Source organism: Musa acuminata, chromosome BXJ3-7 (assembly GCF_036884655.1).
Source record: "Musa acuminata AAA Group cultivar baxijiao chromosome BXJ3-7, Cavendish_Baxijiao_AAA, whole genome shotgun sequence".
NCBI lineage: Eukaryota > Viridiplantae > Streptophyta > Magnoliopsida > Zingiberales > Musaceae > Musa > Musa acuminata.
The window spans coordinates 37,087,410-37,105,872 of NC_088355.1; the positions used below are offsets into that span (position 1 = coordinate 37,087,410).

Sequence of the window (18,463 nt, forward strand, 5' to 3'; positions counted from 1 at the left end):
GGGTGTTTCTATTGATGGGTTTATGCTGCTCATCTCAATGGAGTGTCTTAGATGATTTATTGCATTATATATAGTCTTCGCATAACCACCAACGAAAGTAGAATCAAAAAGAGAAAGGAAGAAGAAGAAGAAGAGATAGATGGCAGGGGCAGTAATCAATATGATATTAAGAAAAATGAGTGAGTATATCTTTGAAGAAGGTACACTCCTCTTCAATGTGAGTGATGAGATAGAGGTGTCATGAGTAAACTAAGATTGTTACTATCATTTCTCGAGGACATGGATAAAAAACCTAAATATCAGTATAATATCAGTATAGTAAATTAGTGCAGAAGTAGGTGAAACAAATCCAAGATTTATCCTATGACATAGAGGATGTGGTAGACGAGTATGCATTGCGAGTGAGATGATTAGGGCAGAAATATAGTTTCGAATACATTGTTAAGCTCCCAACTCGAATATTTACTCTCTATCAGCTTGTAAAGAGCTTACAAAGCATCAACAGGGATCTTCAAGCCAAGTCCAACTATGCATCCGAGTTTGGCATCCAAGACCTTCCATTCTCATCCTTGTCCTCCATAAGTACACAAATCTTACTGTTAAATAAATGTTCTTCTTGTTACTTAAAAGTTATACTCTTCATCTCTTTTGATTTTTTTAATGTATTTTAGTAACAAATATTTGGACATCCCAATAAAAGAAAAGATTACGATCTAACATCTAATTTGCACAATTTAACTAATACTAAGAAAAATTATAAATAAAAAATATTGATATGCAACTTATCGAAATAGATTTATTTTAATTATATCAGGAGGCAAAAGAAGTATACAATGAAACCATGGACAAATTATCAACTTTTTAATGTGTCATCAATCATACTTTGTTTGCAATATATATCATGATATAACAATTAGAAAATTTAAATGGAAATAATGATATTAATAATGGTAATATTAATATTCTTATCAAAGGTCATTTTCATCCCCCTGTTTTAGCAAAAGAATATATGTATTAAATATACAACATAATATAAAATTTTCTTTAGCTATAATTGTCCAAGAATAAGCCTTTGAATAAATACATCGGAACTTCTTGAAATGATACACTTGAAAGTAATTAGTTTCTTCTAATATATGGAGTTACATAATAGTTAATGGCTAAATAAAATTATTTTTTTATAATTTATTTATATTTTGAGTATTTCCTTAATGATATTCTTTCTTTTAATTTTTCATATAGTTTCAAAAATCTAAAATACTAAAATAAATTTACCAAAGTTTTTCACTCAGTTTTTAATCAATTTTTAATTGTCATAATGTTTTTCAATAGAATTTATGGTATTTTTTTAGTGTTTACAATATTTTATTAAGATATTAAAATTACTATAAAAGCTATTGAAAAATACTATAAATGATATCATATTATATCTCTTTGATTATCATTGCTGACGGGCCATTATACTATTATATTTTTATGCTTATAATTAGTTTGATTGGGGATACGAGCTTATTATGATCATTGATAGTATTTTTTATTAGGCCTTATAATGTTTTTAGTGTGGTGGCCAAAACACTATAATAGGCTAGAAGTATTATAACAAGTCAAAACACTATAATATATATACATAAAAAATTTAAAGGATACTTTGGATATATTTTTAAATTAGAGGTACTATTTGAAAGAAAAAAAAGATGAGATGTACTAATTCAAAAATACATAAAATATGGATACATCGTAGGGAAGCCACCCCTCCTTGAAATGCGAGCAATATATTTTGTTGAAGAATATATATATTAAAATCTATTAAATCCAAGGAGGGGGTTAGAGGGGTTAACTTAAAAACTATGGAGGAAGACATTCTTCCTTCTCGGAGAGCTCGATGGTTCTAAATATACAAAAGTTAATGTCTTCGTTTCTTAACTATAAATTTCTCATCTACTTAGAGAAATTTATATCTTCTTTTCTTAGCTATCAAATTCTCATATGTTTAGGGAAGTTAATATTATAATTAGGGTTTGATACTATAAATAAGGTGTATTTGGGAACATGTTTAAAATATAAATTGATGTTTACATTATATATAGGCTTCGGAAGCCCAGAGAGGAGCACAGCCAGCTGGTGCGGGAGTGGGTGAGACAGATCAGAGATTTGTCCTACGACATGGAGGACCTATCGGATGAATACGTGCACCTTCTCGATCGCGTTGCTTTCGCCTTCACCACCCGAATCCCCTCTCGCCGTCGGCTCGCAAAGCGTATGCAGCACATTAATAGGAGTCTTCAGGAGATGTACAACCGGGCGTCACAGCTCGGCATCCGGGGGCTGCCGTCCTCTGCTTCGTCTTCCTCAGGCATGGATGCAACTCTTGCTCGAAGGTATCTATTAAGAAAACTCAGGTTATCACCTTCCAATTTTAGTCAAAAGTAGCTATTCATGCTTCTTTGCGTATGGGTATCAGTTAGTCTTTCCTCGGTGTATTCGTCCATATAGGAAAACGATGTGCTTCTTTGTGAACCTATCGAGTCACGTACAGGTTTGAGCTGGACGCGGATGTGGTGGGCTTTGAAGAAGACGTGGAAGTCATCACGAAACAGCTTTGTGATCTCGGCGTACTACGACGTGCTATCACGATTACTATAGTGACGCTGTCATAAAACATTTCCACTGTCGGGCTTGGATTTTTGGATCACAGAGACAAGTCTTGACTAAGATCATGAAGCAACTCATGGGTCTGGAATTCGATCAGGTTCAGGATATGGATGAACAAGAGATGAAGAAGGAAATCAAGGTGCACTTACAAGGGACAAAGGTAATCTAATCGTAATCGATGACATTTGGATCGATACTCTTCCTATAATCTCCTTTATTAAAGCGTTAACGAGCTCAAACCGGATCCACATTAATTCTTACAAATTACATGATGAACAGTTCATAACAAGATTCATTAACAATTTATGTGGATTCATTTTCAGCTCGTTAACTCCTTTATATAAGTGATTATATGAGGATGAATGACCAAAAATTTGTATTCAAGATTCTATTATTGTGCGTGATGGACAAGTAAGTGGCCATGGGTCCAGCTAACACTAGAACACAAAGCACAGTCGTACAAAAAAATCTAACAACGTCATTGGCTCCATCGTTTCTTGAATGAAAGTAAATTAGACCGAGTAACTAAGATAGAATTGCAATTAGCTGTTATGATATAGCTATAATGATCTCCGGTTGTTAAGATTTATCAACCTTCTTTCTAAATGATTTTGCAGGAAAATTTCTCAGATCATGCATCATAGATAAAGAAGACTAATACGACACCATGCGCTAAAAGCTATTATTTATAGATCTCTCGGCTTCTCAACCTCTCATACCTCTAACTCATCTTTTTTTTTTTTTTTTTCTTTCCTTAAAGTATTATAATACCCTTTATTTATAATAGGTTTGAGACTAAGACTTCGACTTCAATTAAGCAAAGACTCGTAGCGTAACTAAGATTTTTTAAACTCGTATCCTATTCGCTCATAAAGTTTACGTTAATATTTCAATAGATTTGATGCAAAAGGCAAGTTTTTTTTTATTACTTTATCATTTTGAACTGTTAGGAATATCATTGTGAACACTATAATTTAAAATAAGAAATTACTCGTGGAATCTCATATGCAAAATCTGGACACTAATGCACTCTCGTATGTAAAATCTTGACACCCATGCACGCACGCGCACACACATTCTCTCTCTCTCTCTCTCTCTCTCTCTCTCTCTCTCTCTCTCTCATTCGTTTCTTATACATTTACTCCACACAATGTGATAAAAGGATGCTTGACAACTAAAGGTTATCATAGAGGTAATCATCTACGAGTAAGGCCAATATAGGACGCAACGATGGTGTTAGTTGTAGCAGTTAACTTTGTCTATGACAGTTGCCTAGGAGCCTTGCACTCTGGTGCTAAGTGGACTTGGGCGCGCTTGTTCATTTCTCATATTAAGAATCCTAAATATAAATTTCAAATTAATTCTATTCCTGTGATCTTTTTCATTAAAAGATTAATGAGATAAAAATGAATACACATTAATTCTTATGAGTTATACGATGATACTTCAAAATACAATTTGTAAGAATTAATGTGTTCTCATTTTTAGCTCATTAACTCCTTAATAAGAGAGATTGCATGAAGAGGATTGACCTAAAATTTACGTTCAAGATTTTTAATATAGGCAATGGACAAGTGGCCACAGATTTAATTAGCATTAAAGCACAAAGCACAATCCTAGATACTTCTCCGAAGACATCATTAATGGTAGTAGCCCTATCATTAATTTCTTGATCATATCTAAATTATCATTCTTTTATATTTTTAATTTTATTATGTTAAATGACATATGACATTCATAGACTCTGAGACGTATCACCCATATAATAATGCACTAACCAATCATATATCTCAATAATAATAAATTATTTGTTCATGTTATTGTAAGCAATTTACAATTGGTTATATACTTTTTTTTGTTCTGATGTAGTTGAAAGTAATCCATTTTGGCAAACCTAATAGGTCCAATTATGCATCAACATTCTTTATTCAATTTTTCATACTAATAAATAAAAAAACATTATTATAAGTCATGAAAATATAGTTGAACTATTATACTTATAGTTAGATCATACTATAGGTTGTTATCGTAATAGACATTTATTCAATTATATATATTTATGTAATAATATCATCTTGGTGCTGATGATTTCAAATATAATCATATGCATATTTCTTGCTAAGGAACATAAAATAAGATAATTGTGGAGAAATAGCATTCGACCACTTCAAACAAGGGGGAAGAGAGAGAGTGGTATTTAATTGTGGATGTGTATAAAGCTCTTTAACCCTTTTTTTCACCACACGACTACATGAATCCCTATCTATATATATGCTCTTTAACTTAAGGGGAATATAATCAAAGGTTCACGCACCATTTCATGATGATCATATTCAATGCAATATTTTATTGCATCATTTTATGAAGTCTTTTCCCAATTCAATGTATCTAATGATTAAGCTTATCTTTTAATATTCTCCATAAGTTAAATTATAAGTCTAAACATAAAAAATATAATTGATACCAAACTTGACAAAGATCTATTCGATAGAGCTGCTCGAGCCATAATACAGCTGCAGCCATCCATATCCCAAGGTTTGTCATTCATGCTAACCATATTATTTAATATCTTAGTACATATTGTCAAGGTCGAGTGTCAAAAGTATTCTCCTGCGATGGACGTTATTGTATCTTTTGACATGTCAAACTACATGAATTTGTTGACCACTTCTTCGATTATTCTTTCTCGGCTAGTTTTTAGACATATTTCTTAATTTTTTTTGGGTATGAAATTTAATTCATTTGGGCGAATGAATCTTAGCTGAGGGAAGGATTTAATTTGTCGGACTAGTACTGTTGTTATCTATGGATCTGTAATTGTCGTTCTTCTTTAGATCCTTAAGAGTGTCTGAAATGATGTTAATCTTTGATGATACTATTTGAACGATGATTTTTTGAGAAAATAATTATATATTATGTATTTTCTAACTGATACTCTTATTTTATTTTTTTTTCTCAAATAGTTTTAAAATACCTAAAATACCACTAAAAAAATTAACTCATCAATTTTTTTGCCTCTTTGTTTTATCAGTTTTCAACTGCTATAGTATTTTTCAATAACTTTGTAGTATTTTATTGAGGTATTAAAAACACTATAAATACTATTGAAAAACACTTTTAAGTGACATATTATGATATTATGTTTTTTATGTTTACAGTTTGTTTGATTGAGGTTGAAAATCCATTTAAATCATTGATCATGTTCATGAGTAGATGTCTTACAATATTTTTATTTTTATTATGGTGGTCAAAACACTATAACCTGCCAAAAATAATGCAACGTACGAGAAAATTTTCGAGGGATAGATTGGATATTTTTTTAAAATCAAGGTCACTATTTGAGAAAATTAAAATAAAATAGATGATACTAATTAAAAAAAAACCTAAAATATAGGTGTATTTTAGAGAAATTGCCTCTAGACTAGTAGTATATTTGTTTTAAAACCAATTGAATCCAAATTTCTCATATACTTAAGTAAGTTAGAGAATTTTGAGCTTGATTGGAAACATGCATATATCAATATCTTCTTTTCTTAGCTATAAATTTTTCATATGCTTAGGAAAGTTAATGCTATTTGAAATGTGGATTGAGAGTGAATACATATTTCGAATATAAATTAGTATTTGATATTTTTTAAATTATATTTGATCTAGATGCTATATTTAAAATGCTCAAAAAATAATGCTCAAATTATATTAGCATTTGCAGGATGCTAATATAATTTTTAAAATTATAATACAATGTTATCTATAATCATAAGATTATCACTATATAATAGAAATTGTAATGCCCGATTTTGTTTGCAAGAGGCATCATCACCATCACGTGATGATCTTCTTCTATGGGATGCAATCTCGTACGTCCATTTCCAAAATGAATATTGAGTGCGATTTTATGTTTTCATGTTATAATAAAATTATATATATATAATATATATAAAAAATAAATATCAGCTCAAAATTATATATATATATATATATATATATATATATATGTCATAATAAATGGATTAGATCATAATATTTTTAATCGAGTGCAAATTTAGTTTATCAGCTCTAACTTGCATCATTTAAGAAAGAATTACTATGCATGAGGCAGTCAGGTCCATATGTGAGTTGACACCTAAATATACTTAATATTTACGTATTTGGAAGAATAAGTTAGCATATATATAGTTAAATCATTTATTATTAATAATTTAACATATAAACATTCACTCTCAAAGTATAGACGAGTTTGTATTCATGATATTTAACTATTAATAATTTTCTCTCAGCAAAAAAAAAAAAGTGTTAAAGTTGTTATTGATATATGGAATAGTGATGTTTATGATAGTGATATTAAGGAAATTTCCTTCAAACAGTGACAGAGAAAAAGAAAAACTATAATCCCGATTTTGAAGAAAAAATAATCAAGCAAGTGATCAATGTGTTAATATATTGGCTCCCAAACTTTTGTCTCAGGTTTTTGATATAAAAAATAGCTGAATCGACCATTTTAACTTTGTGAAAATCTTTCAAAAAAGACGACAGACATTAAGAAATTATAAATAAAAAATGATAAAATAAAAAATAAAAAGACACCACAAAATTAAAAACTCATATTAACTATAATGAATTATAAATCTGTAAAATTTGGGATCTCTTAACCTTTTCTTCCTTAGCTCTACTCCATCTTTCTTTCCATCTTCTTGTTTCTAAAGCATTAGTCTGAGACTCAAATCCAGATTTGACTGTGACTTCTATCTTAATTAAGATTATTAATTTAAAATCATAAAAATTAAGTCAAATATTCCAACATCTTCTTTTGTCTAATAATATAAAAGCTGATATGCTTTGTAACATCTCGTAAATGATCTATAATCTTATATTCATTCTTCTTCATGATAAAGGTGACGATAGCTATCGAAATGTTAATCATGACATGTCAGGCTATGAGCTTGCATAGGATCTTGACTAAGATCAAAGAAGAACTTGATGAGAAAAAGTTATGAATCGACACAACTGTCAAATTAGAGGAACGGATGAAGAGGAGATAAAGTACAACACCAAGGAGCATTTGGATGGATATATATATATATATATATATATATATATATATATATATATATATATATATATATATATATATATATATATATATATATATATATATATATATATATAGATTGGTGAGAAGGCAGCGTCTTGTTGTATTATTTTTTTATTAAAACATCTGATTGGTTACTGCATTATTGTATAAGTGAAAAGAGTTCGAATTTATTAATATAACGATGAACTTTTTTATAAAAAAATAAGAGACATCATAATAAATAGCTGTTAATGGGTTTATACAAACCCTTAAGCTCGTTTTCGTTTTTAATCAGTAAAGTTGCAATAAAAACAAAAAGAAATATCATAATAAATAGCTGTCATTAATTCCTTGGATAACATGAAACAATTTGACATTGCCTTTAGCACTCTCACACTTTAAAGCGATTCCTTTATTCAAATGAAAGCATAAAATACGAATTGTCTTTGCTCTGTTGTTCTTTTACTTTGGCTTTACCTACACGTATTGCATAATTATTTTGGGTTACCACATGTTCATTCTCACCACTTAATGAGAGTACATCTAATCTAATATATGGATTATTGATCCGTGCATAATTAATGCATAATTATTACATTGGAGAATCTCTAACCCAAACGGAAGGCATGTGATCCGTGCTTTTATTGATGGGTTTATGCTATCAAGAAGGACTATCATGCTCACCAGGCAGCAATTTTACGCAAAGCAAATCATGCTTTTCCAGCATATAGCTCATCACAAGGTAGCAATTATATATATAGGCTTCGCATAGCTAACAATGAAAAAGAAAGGAAGAGGACTAAGTGATAAATGGCGAGTGCGGTAGTCGATATGGCGTTAGGAAAAATGAGTGAGTATACTTTTAGAGAATTTACACTCATCTTGAATGTAAGTGACGAGGTAGATGTGTATAGGAGTACACTAAGATTATTATTATCCTTTCTCAAGGATGTGGACCAAAAACCTAGATATCAGCATAGTGAATTGATACAAGAGTGGGTAAGCCAGATTCGAAGTTTGGCCTATGACATAGAGGATGTGGTGGACGAGTATACATTGCGAGTGGGCCGATTAAGGCGGAAATGTAGCCTCAAATGCATTGCTAATCTCCCAACCCGAATTCTTGCTCGTTATCAGCTTGCAAAGAGCTTGCAACGCATCAATAGGAATCTTCAAGAGACGTCCAAACATGCCTCCGAGCTTGGCATCCAAGGTATTCCATCCTCGTTTTTGTCTCCTATCAAGGACACAAATCTTACTCTTAGGTAAGTGTTCTCTTTGTTATTTAAAAATGATACTATTCATCTTTTTTTATCAATAATTTTTTATGTACTTTTGTAACAAATGTTTCTGCATGATTATGTCTGAAATCATCATTAATAAGATAAAATTTACCCCCCCAAACCCCCCTCCCAAAGAAAAATTGGGATTTAAAATTTAATTTGTGCAACCTAACTAGTAGTAAGAAAAATTATGAATAAAGAATATTGATGCATAATTGTTCTGAGACAAAAGTAGTATATTACAAAATTATCAATAAATTATCAACATTTTAGTATGTGTTGTTAATCACACTTTGTTTACAATATATATCATGATATAACAATTAAAAAATTTAAATAGAAATAATTGTATTAATAATAGTAACATTAATATCCTTATCAAAGGTCATTTTTCATCCCTCCATTTTAGCAAAAGAATATATGTATTGAATATATAACACAATATAAAATTATCTTTAGTCATGACCGTCTAAGAATAAGCCTTTGATTGAACACATCGGAACTTCATGAAAGGATACACTCAAAAGTAATTAGTATATTTAAATCTATGCCTTTTGAAACTTCAACGATGCCAATAGCTTATTAATAGTGATGCGCCTATAATATATACTGCACATTATAAATATGAAATGCTTTATCCTTAATGTTTTATCATTCATGCTTTTACTCACCATGATCTAAAATAAGTTTGATAATCTCCTTGTTTGTGATGAGTAAAAATGATTTTATTTGTCCATTAACTATTATGCAACTCCATATTATACTCATACCAACAAAGACCAAATCAAATGTCTTGTGACGATTTATATAATTCTCAACATCGGCATCTACTAAAATGGGTGACATTTTCTTAATATAAGTCACATATAAGATAACATTTAGAAAAGCTTGTACCAAAAAAAATATTTAGAAAGTTTTGATAGAAATAGTTAATTTTTGGTGTGCCATCACCATAGGAAAGCATCGTAATCCCAGATTTAAAGAATTAAAAATCAAGCTGATGATCTATTGTCAATGTCTTGGCTCCCAACTTCTTGTATTGGCACCATTTGATAACTTGAAAACCCATTTGATTTTATTGATTCATAAAAGAATACTCGTTCAGTTTTGTTTCTCCCAAAACCGATCTTCTAATTATCTCATAACGTTTCTATATAATTTCAATTTCGTTCTTCACTTATTATAACAACTCTGTCTATAAGTACAGATATGATGTAGCAGAGGATGTGGTAGGCTTTGACCACGATATCCAAGTCATCACGTATCAGCTATGTGATCTCCATGTAACACGACGTGCCGTCATTTCCATCGTCGGCATGGGTGGTTCGGGCAAAACCACACTTGCCAACAAAGTCTACAATAGCCAAGCTGTCAAAGATCATTTTCAGTGTCGGGCATGGATAGTTGTGTCACAATCGTATACGGCTAGAGAACTCTTGACCAATATCATGAAGGAAACTATGAATATAGGCAACGGTCAAACTAGGGAAATGGATGAACGAGAGATGAAGAACAAGATCAGGGAGCATTTAAAAGGAACAAGGTATCTGGTGGTGATGGATGATATCTGGAAGGTTTCAGATTGGGAAACAATGAAGACAGCCTTTTCCGAAGAATTCACAGCATCGCGAGTACTGCTCACCACACGTAAAATGGATGTTGCCGAAACTGCAGACCCGGACAGGCCTCCGCACCATCTCAAACTTCTCGAGTCGGAGGAAAGTTGGACTTTGTTCTGCAAAAAAGCATTTTCTAATGCATGTTGCCCACCTCATTTGCAGCATCTTCAGGATAAAATCATCCAAAAATGTGGCGGATTACCTCTGGCGATCGTGGTTTTAGCCGGGCTGCTACGGAGGAAGCATGAAGCTTACGAGTGGAGCCAAACCTTGGAACGTATTTCTCATGCACCTAACAAAACCGATGATCAAACTCACAAAATATTAGCTCTCAGTTACAATGATCTACCTCATCATCTCAAGTCTTGCTTTCTTTATTTTGCTGCATTCCCCGAGGACTACGACGTCGACGCTGAAAGGTTGATGTGTTTATGGATTGCCGAGGGTTTCGTAGGATCAGACCTGGAGGGTCAAACAATGGAGGACCTGGCAGAGATGTATTTGATAGAGCTTATCAACAGGTGCATGATACAGGTGGGAAGAAGGAATGAGATTGGGAGTGTGGGATCTGTTCCAGTCCATGATCTACTGCTGGACCTGGCTCGTTATGAAGCTAGAAAACTCAATTTTTGCAGATCCATTAGCGACAAAGGCGATTCAACTGATCTACGACGTCTTAGTATCACAGTGGAAGAGGGGGCGATGCCTTGCCTCAGAGAATTACATCTTTGGTACTGCTCCAACATGAGAATGCTTCCGGAGGGACTGCGAGGACTCACCCAACTGAAGCTATTTGACCTTAATGGAATGCCAGTAATCGAGAGAAGGATCGAGAAGGATACTGGGGAGGATTATTACAAGATCCAGCACGTGCCTTCCATTAACATGCCGGACTAACTGGTGAAACAAGAATGCTTCAACTCACGAAAGGAAACAATATCATTCGCCTATGTGCCAACAGTGTTCATTAGACAAGAAGGTCGGTCGGACACCGCAATTATGTTCATTCCCACCGCAGTAGCGACTCCAATTTCGCACGCCACCACCACTTATGTGTTAATTAGACATGTATTGTTTCAAGACGGACATGTTGTATTTCTTTCTATTTCTGTATATATACATATGAATGTACCTCTCTATCTTGGATTGTCCATAAAAAAGCTTGTTGTGGTTTTCCTTGGTAGTTATTAGAATCATATCAAATTGATTGGATGGTTGCACCAAAGAATATAAAAAAATCGAAAACTAAATTATTCCTTGGTAGTTAGCATTTGGTCTCTATTTTTCCTCTCCCCCTAGCCAGATGCCGGTCAAGAGTTCTTATACTATTGTACGCGGGTTTCACGGGACAGCTGATCCTAGGGGGGGAGAGAAAGTACCTTCGTGAGGCCGCTGCCCCGGAAGTGCGGAACGACGCCATACGGCGTCGTCCCGAGCTTTTCAAGACGGGACGTACCGAGGAGTGCGTCCGGGTCCTGACCGATGCATGGGAGAGCTTTCCTGCTGACCTGACGGTGGCGTGACGGGGCATCAGTGGTGACGTGGCTAGGGCCCAACATATGCCGTCTCAGTGTTCAAATGATAATTCGTTTTTCCTTTTTTTTTTTTGTTTCATTACATTGAGTGATGCATATGATGCTGATTCGAAACTCACATCTAGTGTTCAGTGTCGTCATAGTAAATGTAACAATTATTACTGTTTTGCTTGTTTGGTAAACTATATCTTCCCATGGCAACATTCTGTCGGATTAATTCTGCGTCACTTGTGATTCCATAGATGGGTTTGCACAAGACGGCAGATACAACCGTCAATAGGTTGGAGGATTAGGATTAAAAGGTCAAATTGTTAGTGAGAGGCATAAATAAAAATATACTATTAGAATTTTTTTATAATAAATATAGAAAAATAAATAAATGTATCAATTAACTTAAACTGATAAAGATTTTGACAGTATATCGTAAGATTCTAAAATCAAATCTCATCTTTTATCACTTATTTTTTAAAAATATATAAAGAATTAAAAGAAAATTTCTTCAAAAGTCCATAATAATTGTTCTATTAATATCTTAAAAGAATGATATAATTTCTTTAACCATCAGTCTTTCAACTTCTTATAATTTATTTCTAAAAGATGACATGTGTTCCTCCGAAAAAACATATGCTCATATGAGTCGAATTACTATTGCGTATAACAATAATAGAGTTCACATAGATTGTAAGTAGGGAAAGTAAAGTTGGAAAGAATTACTATAGGGGAAACATTATAGCATGGAGCCACCGTTATACAAAACCTCCTATACACGATGCTAGATTTTGATTTTTGTTTCTGGATCATAGGTGTTAGTTGTAGTAGCTTTGCCTGTAAGTAAGCTGAGACTATACTATTAACGACCTAGTTAGTTGCCTATGACTGTGCCAAATGCTATGATGCCAGGTGGACCTCTACACACTTGTCCATTGCGTACACTAAGAACCTTGAACATCAATTTTGGATCGATACTCTTCCTACGATCTTTTTTTATTAAAGAGCTACTGAGCTCAAACCGGATCCACATTAATTCTTACGAATTACACGGGAAACAATTCATAACGTGATTAATAACAATTATGTGGATTCTTTCTCAACTAATTAGCGATTATACGAAGATGAATGACCAAAAATTTGTGTTCAAGATTTTATTACTATAGGCAATGGACAAATGGCCACAGGTCCAGCTAACACTAGAACACAAAGCACAGTCCTAGACAAAAGCAGATATGTTGATAAAGATCTTACCAAAAGAAAGAAATGAGATATGTCAAGAGCCTATCTCTTATGGGTTGAAGGAAAAGGTTGTTGGACTAATAACCTACAGGTTAAGCCCATAGTAGGCTTTAATAACCCATAGTCCACCCCCTTTTAAGTAAAATTTTAGGTCAAATTAGGGAGGTGTGGTGACTGCAAAAAGAGGGAGGAAAACTATAGCAACAAGGCAAATTTTTACAGTATGAACTTGATTAAAACAGAGGAGAAAAAGATAGAAAAATAAGAGAAAGGAATGGGAAGAAGACAAAAATAACACAAAGAGGCTGTTCTCAATCATCCAAGTAGTATTCTCATCTAAGGTTAGATCAAATCTACAATATATTCTTACTGTAATTATTTGGGGAGAATTTGGATATTGTATACAATGACATAATCCTTGTATCCCAGTTATTCTCTTGAGATTGTTGCTAGGGTTTTAAGCAAAAGATTAAGATTTATATATTCATTATTCTTATAGTGGATTATCACTGGTTTACCCCGTAGTTTTTACCCTTCACGTTGGAGGAGTTTTCCATGTAAATCTTAGTGTTTCATTTGATTGTGATTCCATTTAATTTTGCTATGTGTTATGACTTGCTAGTATTTGTTCATATACAAAAGTTTATTTCTCTTTATATCATATCATTCTCGACCTCTCGTACTTCTAACTCAACTTTTTTTTTTTCTTTAATTTATTATAATACTCTTTATTTATAATAGACTTGAGACTAAGACTTCTACTTTAACTAAACATAGACTCGTATAGTAAATAAGATTTTTTAAATTTGTATCCTATTCACTCGTAAAGTTTACGTTAATATTTCAATAGATTTGATGCAAAAGGTAAGGTTTTTTTATATTACTTTTATCATTATGAACCGTAAGGAATATCATCATGAATATTATAATTTACGATAAGAAATTACTCTTGGAATCTCGTATGCAAAATCTTGACACCCGCGCACCTACACATTCTCTCTCTCTCTCTTTCTCTCTCACTCTCTCACTCTCTCACATTCATGTCTTATACATTTACTCCACGTGAGGTGATAAAAGGATACGTTGTTAGTTGCTTATGATAATTCTATTCTTGTGATCTTTTTCATCAAAAGATTAATGAGTTAAAAATGAATACACATTAATTCTTATGAATTACATGATGATACTTCAAAATACAATTTGTAAGAATTACTATGTCCTCATTTTTAGCTCATGAACACCTTAATAAAAGAGATATCTTGAAGAGGATTGACCTAACATTTGCATTCAAGATTTTTAATATAGGCAATGGACAAGTGGCCACAGGTTCAATTAGCATTGAAGCACAAGGCACAATCATGATGATACTTCTCCGGAGACACCATTAATGGTGGTAGCTCTATTATTAATTTCTTGATCATATTTAAATGATCATTCTTTTATATTTTTTAATTTTATTAAGTTATATGACATATACGATAGTCATACGTGGTGTCTGAGACATATCACCCATATAATAATGCACTAACCAATCATATATCTCAACAACAACAAATTATTTGTTCATGTTATTGTAAGCAATTTACAATTGGTGATATACTTTTTTTTGTCTGATGTAGTTGAAAGTAATCCATTTTGGCAAACCTAATAGATCCAATTATGCATCAACATTCTTTATTCAATTTTTCATACTAATAAATAACAATTTATATTATTATAAGCCACGAAAAAAATAGTTGAACTATTATACTGATAGTTAGATCATACTATAGGATGTTATTGTAATAGATATTTATTCAATTATATATATTTATGTAATAATATCTTAGTACCGATGATTTCGAACATAATCAGATGCAAATGTCTTGCTAAGGAACATAAAAATAAGATAATCAAAAGGGAAGGAAGTGCATTCAAGTAATGAAGAGAAACCAATAGGAGAGGAGGATCGACCACTTCAAACAAGGTGGAAGAGAGAGAGTGGTATTTAATTGTTGAGGCGTATAAAGCTCTTTTAACTTTTTTTCTCACCACACGACTACATGAATCCCCGTCTATTTATATGCACTGAGAGTAAAGTTGAAAGGACTCAGAATATAATCAAAGGTTCATGCGCCATTTAATGATGATCATATTCAATGCAATCTTTTATTGCATCATTTTATGATGTCTTTTCCCAATTCAATGCATCTAATGATTAAGCTTATCTTTTTATATTCCCCTTAAGTTAAATTATAAGTCTAAACATAAAAATATAATTGATACCAAAAACCTGACAAAGATCTATTTTTTAGAGTTGCTCGGGCCATAATATAGTTGTAGCCATCCATATCCCAAAGTTTATCATTTATGCTAATCATAGTATTTAATATCTTAATACGTATTGTTAAGATCAAGTTTCAAAGTATCCTCCTATGTTGGATAGAGTAGTTACATTTGATATGGACATTGTTGTATCTTTTGACATCTAGGACATGAATTTGTTGGCCACTTCTTCAATTGTTCTCGCACCACTAGTGATAAAGTCATTTAGTTCTATATTAGTTGAAGTGTATGAGAACCAATGACTCATATGTCTATTTTCTTTTTCCTCGGAAACAATTTTTAGAGTTTATGAGCTCTAAAAGAATAAAATTATACGGGTATACGTATCATCCGAAGCAAATAATTCCTTACGAGTTTATGAGCCGCACCAATAGTCAATCATTAAAAGGAGGGCTTAAGGCCTGCTCTCCTATAAGAAAGAGTACTGATAATGTTATTTAATCTTATATTGATTGAGGAGTATAGGAACTAAGTGCTCATAAGTACATCGGGCTCCCTCGCCCTCGGAGGTACTTTTTAAAGTTCACGAGTTATGAAAAGGCAAAACGGTATGGACACGCTTACTGCCCAAAGCTGATAATTTTTCACGAATCTAAAGGTCACACCAATGGCTAACCGACCAAATGATCCCTTATCAACTAGTTTTAAAACACATTTCTAAACTCTTTTTGCATATAAAATTTAATTCGGGTGAATGAATTTTAGATGACGGAATGATTTAATTTGTTGGCCTGTTATTTATAGATTTGTTATTGTCCTTACTCTTTGGATCATTCGTGTGCATGAAATGATGCAAATCTTTAATGAAATAATGCTAATCTTTGATGGCATTTTTTGAACGATGATTTCTTGAGAAAATAATTATATATTATGTATTTTCTAAATGATACTCCTATTTTATTTTTTTTCTCAAATAGTTTAAAATAGCTAATATACCACTAAAAAATTATCCCATCAATTTTTTTGCCTATTTGTTTTATCAGTTTTCAACTACTATAGTATTTTTCAATAAATTTGCAGTATTTTATTGAGGTATTAAAAACACAATAAATACTATTGAAAACACTTTTAAGTGACATATTATGATATTATATTTTTTATGTTTACAGTTTTTTTGATTGAGGTTGAAAATCCATTTAAATCATTTATCATGTTCATGAGTAGATGTTTTACAATATTTTTATTATGGTGGTCAAAACACTATAACAGGCCAAAAAATAATGTAACAGACGTGAAAATTTTCGAGGGACAAATTGGATATATTTTTTAAAATCAAGATCACTATTTGAGAAAATTAAAATAAAATAGATGATACTAATTAAAAAAATACCTAAAATATAGGTGTATTTTAGAGAAATTACCTCTAGACTAGTAGTATATTTGTTTTAAAACCAATTGAATCCAAATTTCTCATATACTTAAGTAAGTTAGAGAATTTTGAGCTTGATTGGAAACATGCATATATCAATATCTTCTTTTCTTAGCTATAAATTTTTCATATGCTTAGGAAAGTTAATGCTATTTGAAATGTGGATTGAGAGTGAATACATATTTCAAATACAAATTAGTATTTGATAATTTTTTAAATTTATTTGATCTAGATGCTATATTTAAAATGCTCAAAAAATAATGCTCAAATTATATTAACATTTGCAGGATGCTAATATAATTTTTAAAATTATAATATAATGTTCTCTATAATCATAAGATTATCACTATATAATAAAAATTGTAATGCTAGATTTTGTTTGCAAGAGGCATCATCACCATCACGTGATGATCTTCCTCTCTGGGATGCAATCTCGTACGTCCATTTCCAAAATGAATATTGAATGTGATGTTAGATGTTTTCATGTTATAATAAAGTTATATGTATATATAATATATATCAAGCGGGGATAGCTCAGTTGGGAGAGCGTTAGACTGAAGATCTGAAGGTCGCGTGTTCGATCCACGCTCACCGCATTTTTATATCACTTTGAAATATATATATATATATGCCATAAAAACTTAATATTTGTCATAAAAAATAGATTAGATCTTAGTATTTTTAATCAACTTTATTTTATTAAAAAAAAATTACTATGCATATTTGACACTAAGTCAGGTCCATATGTGACTAACTCTTAACTGGACTTACTTAGATTATATATAGCACTATTAGTTGACACTAAATATATTTTATATTTACATATTTGGAAGCATAAGTTAGCATATATATTGTTAAATCACTTACTATTAATTATTAATAATTTAGCATATATACACTCACTCTCAAAGTATAGGTGAGTTTGTATTCATGATATTTAACTATTAATAATTTTCTCTCATCAAAAAATAAAAAAAGAGTGTTAAAGTTGTTATTGATATATGGAATAGGTGATGTTTATGATAATGATATTAAGGAAATTTCTTTGAAACAGTGATAGAGAACAGAAAAAAGCTATTCCTTTGTAATGCAATGGACAAATGAAAGCATAAAATACTATTTGCCTTTGCTCTTTTGTTCTTTTTTCTTTGGCTTTACCTGCACGTGATGTATAATTCTTTTGGATTACGACATGTTCATTCTCACCTAACGAGAGCACATCTAATCTAATATATAAGATCATTATATCAAAGAATCTGTAACATAATTATGACACGCGAAGGCATATGATATGCTCTTCAATTGATGAGTTTACGTTTTTTTAGAGGGGACTATCACAAGCTATGCATACGATGCGCTCACAAGGCAATCATTTTACA

General features: G+C 31.7%; 1 protein-coding gene and 1 non-coding gene across 2 annotated transcripts; both read left to right on the forward strand.

The window, feature by feature from the left end:
• Positions 1-2,163: 2,163 nt before the first annotated feature.
• LOC135642930 (putative disease resistance RPP13-like protein 3) lies at positions 2,164-11,522 on the forward strand. Its single transcript, XM_065159413.1, has 5 exons — positions 2,164-2,378; positions 2,537-2,612; positions 2,696-2,812; positions 8,672-8,988; positions 10,214-11,522. Exons 1-5 carry the CDS (start codon positions 2,164-2,166, stop codon positions 11,520-11,522), a joined length of 2,034 nt encoding a protein of 677 aa, XP_065015485.1.
• A 6,085-nt stretch (positions 11,523-17,607) lies between these two features.
• Positions 17,608-17,680, forward strand: TRNAF-GAA (transfer RNA phenylalanine (anticodon GAA)). Its single transcript has one exon. It is a non-coding gene; the product is annotated as a tRNA-Phe (tRNA).
• The last annotated feature ends 783 nt before the right edge of the window (positions 17,681-18,463 follow it).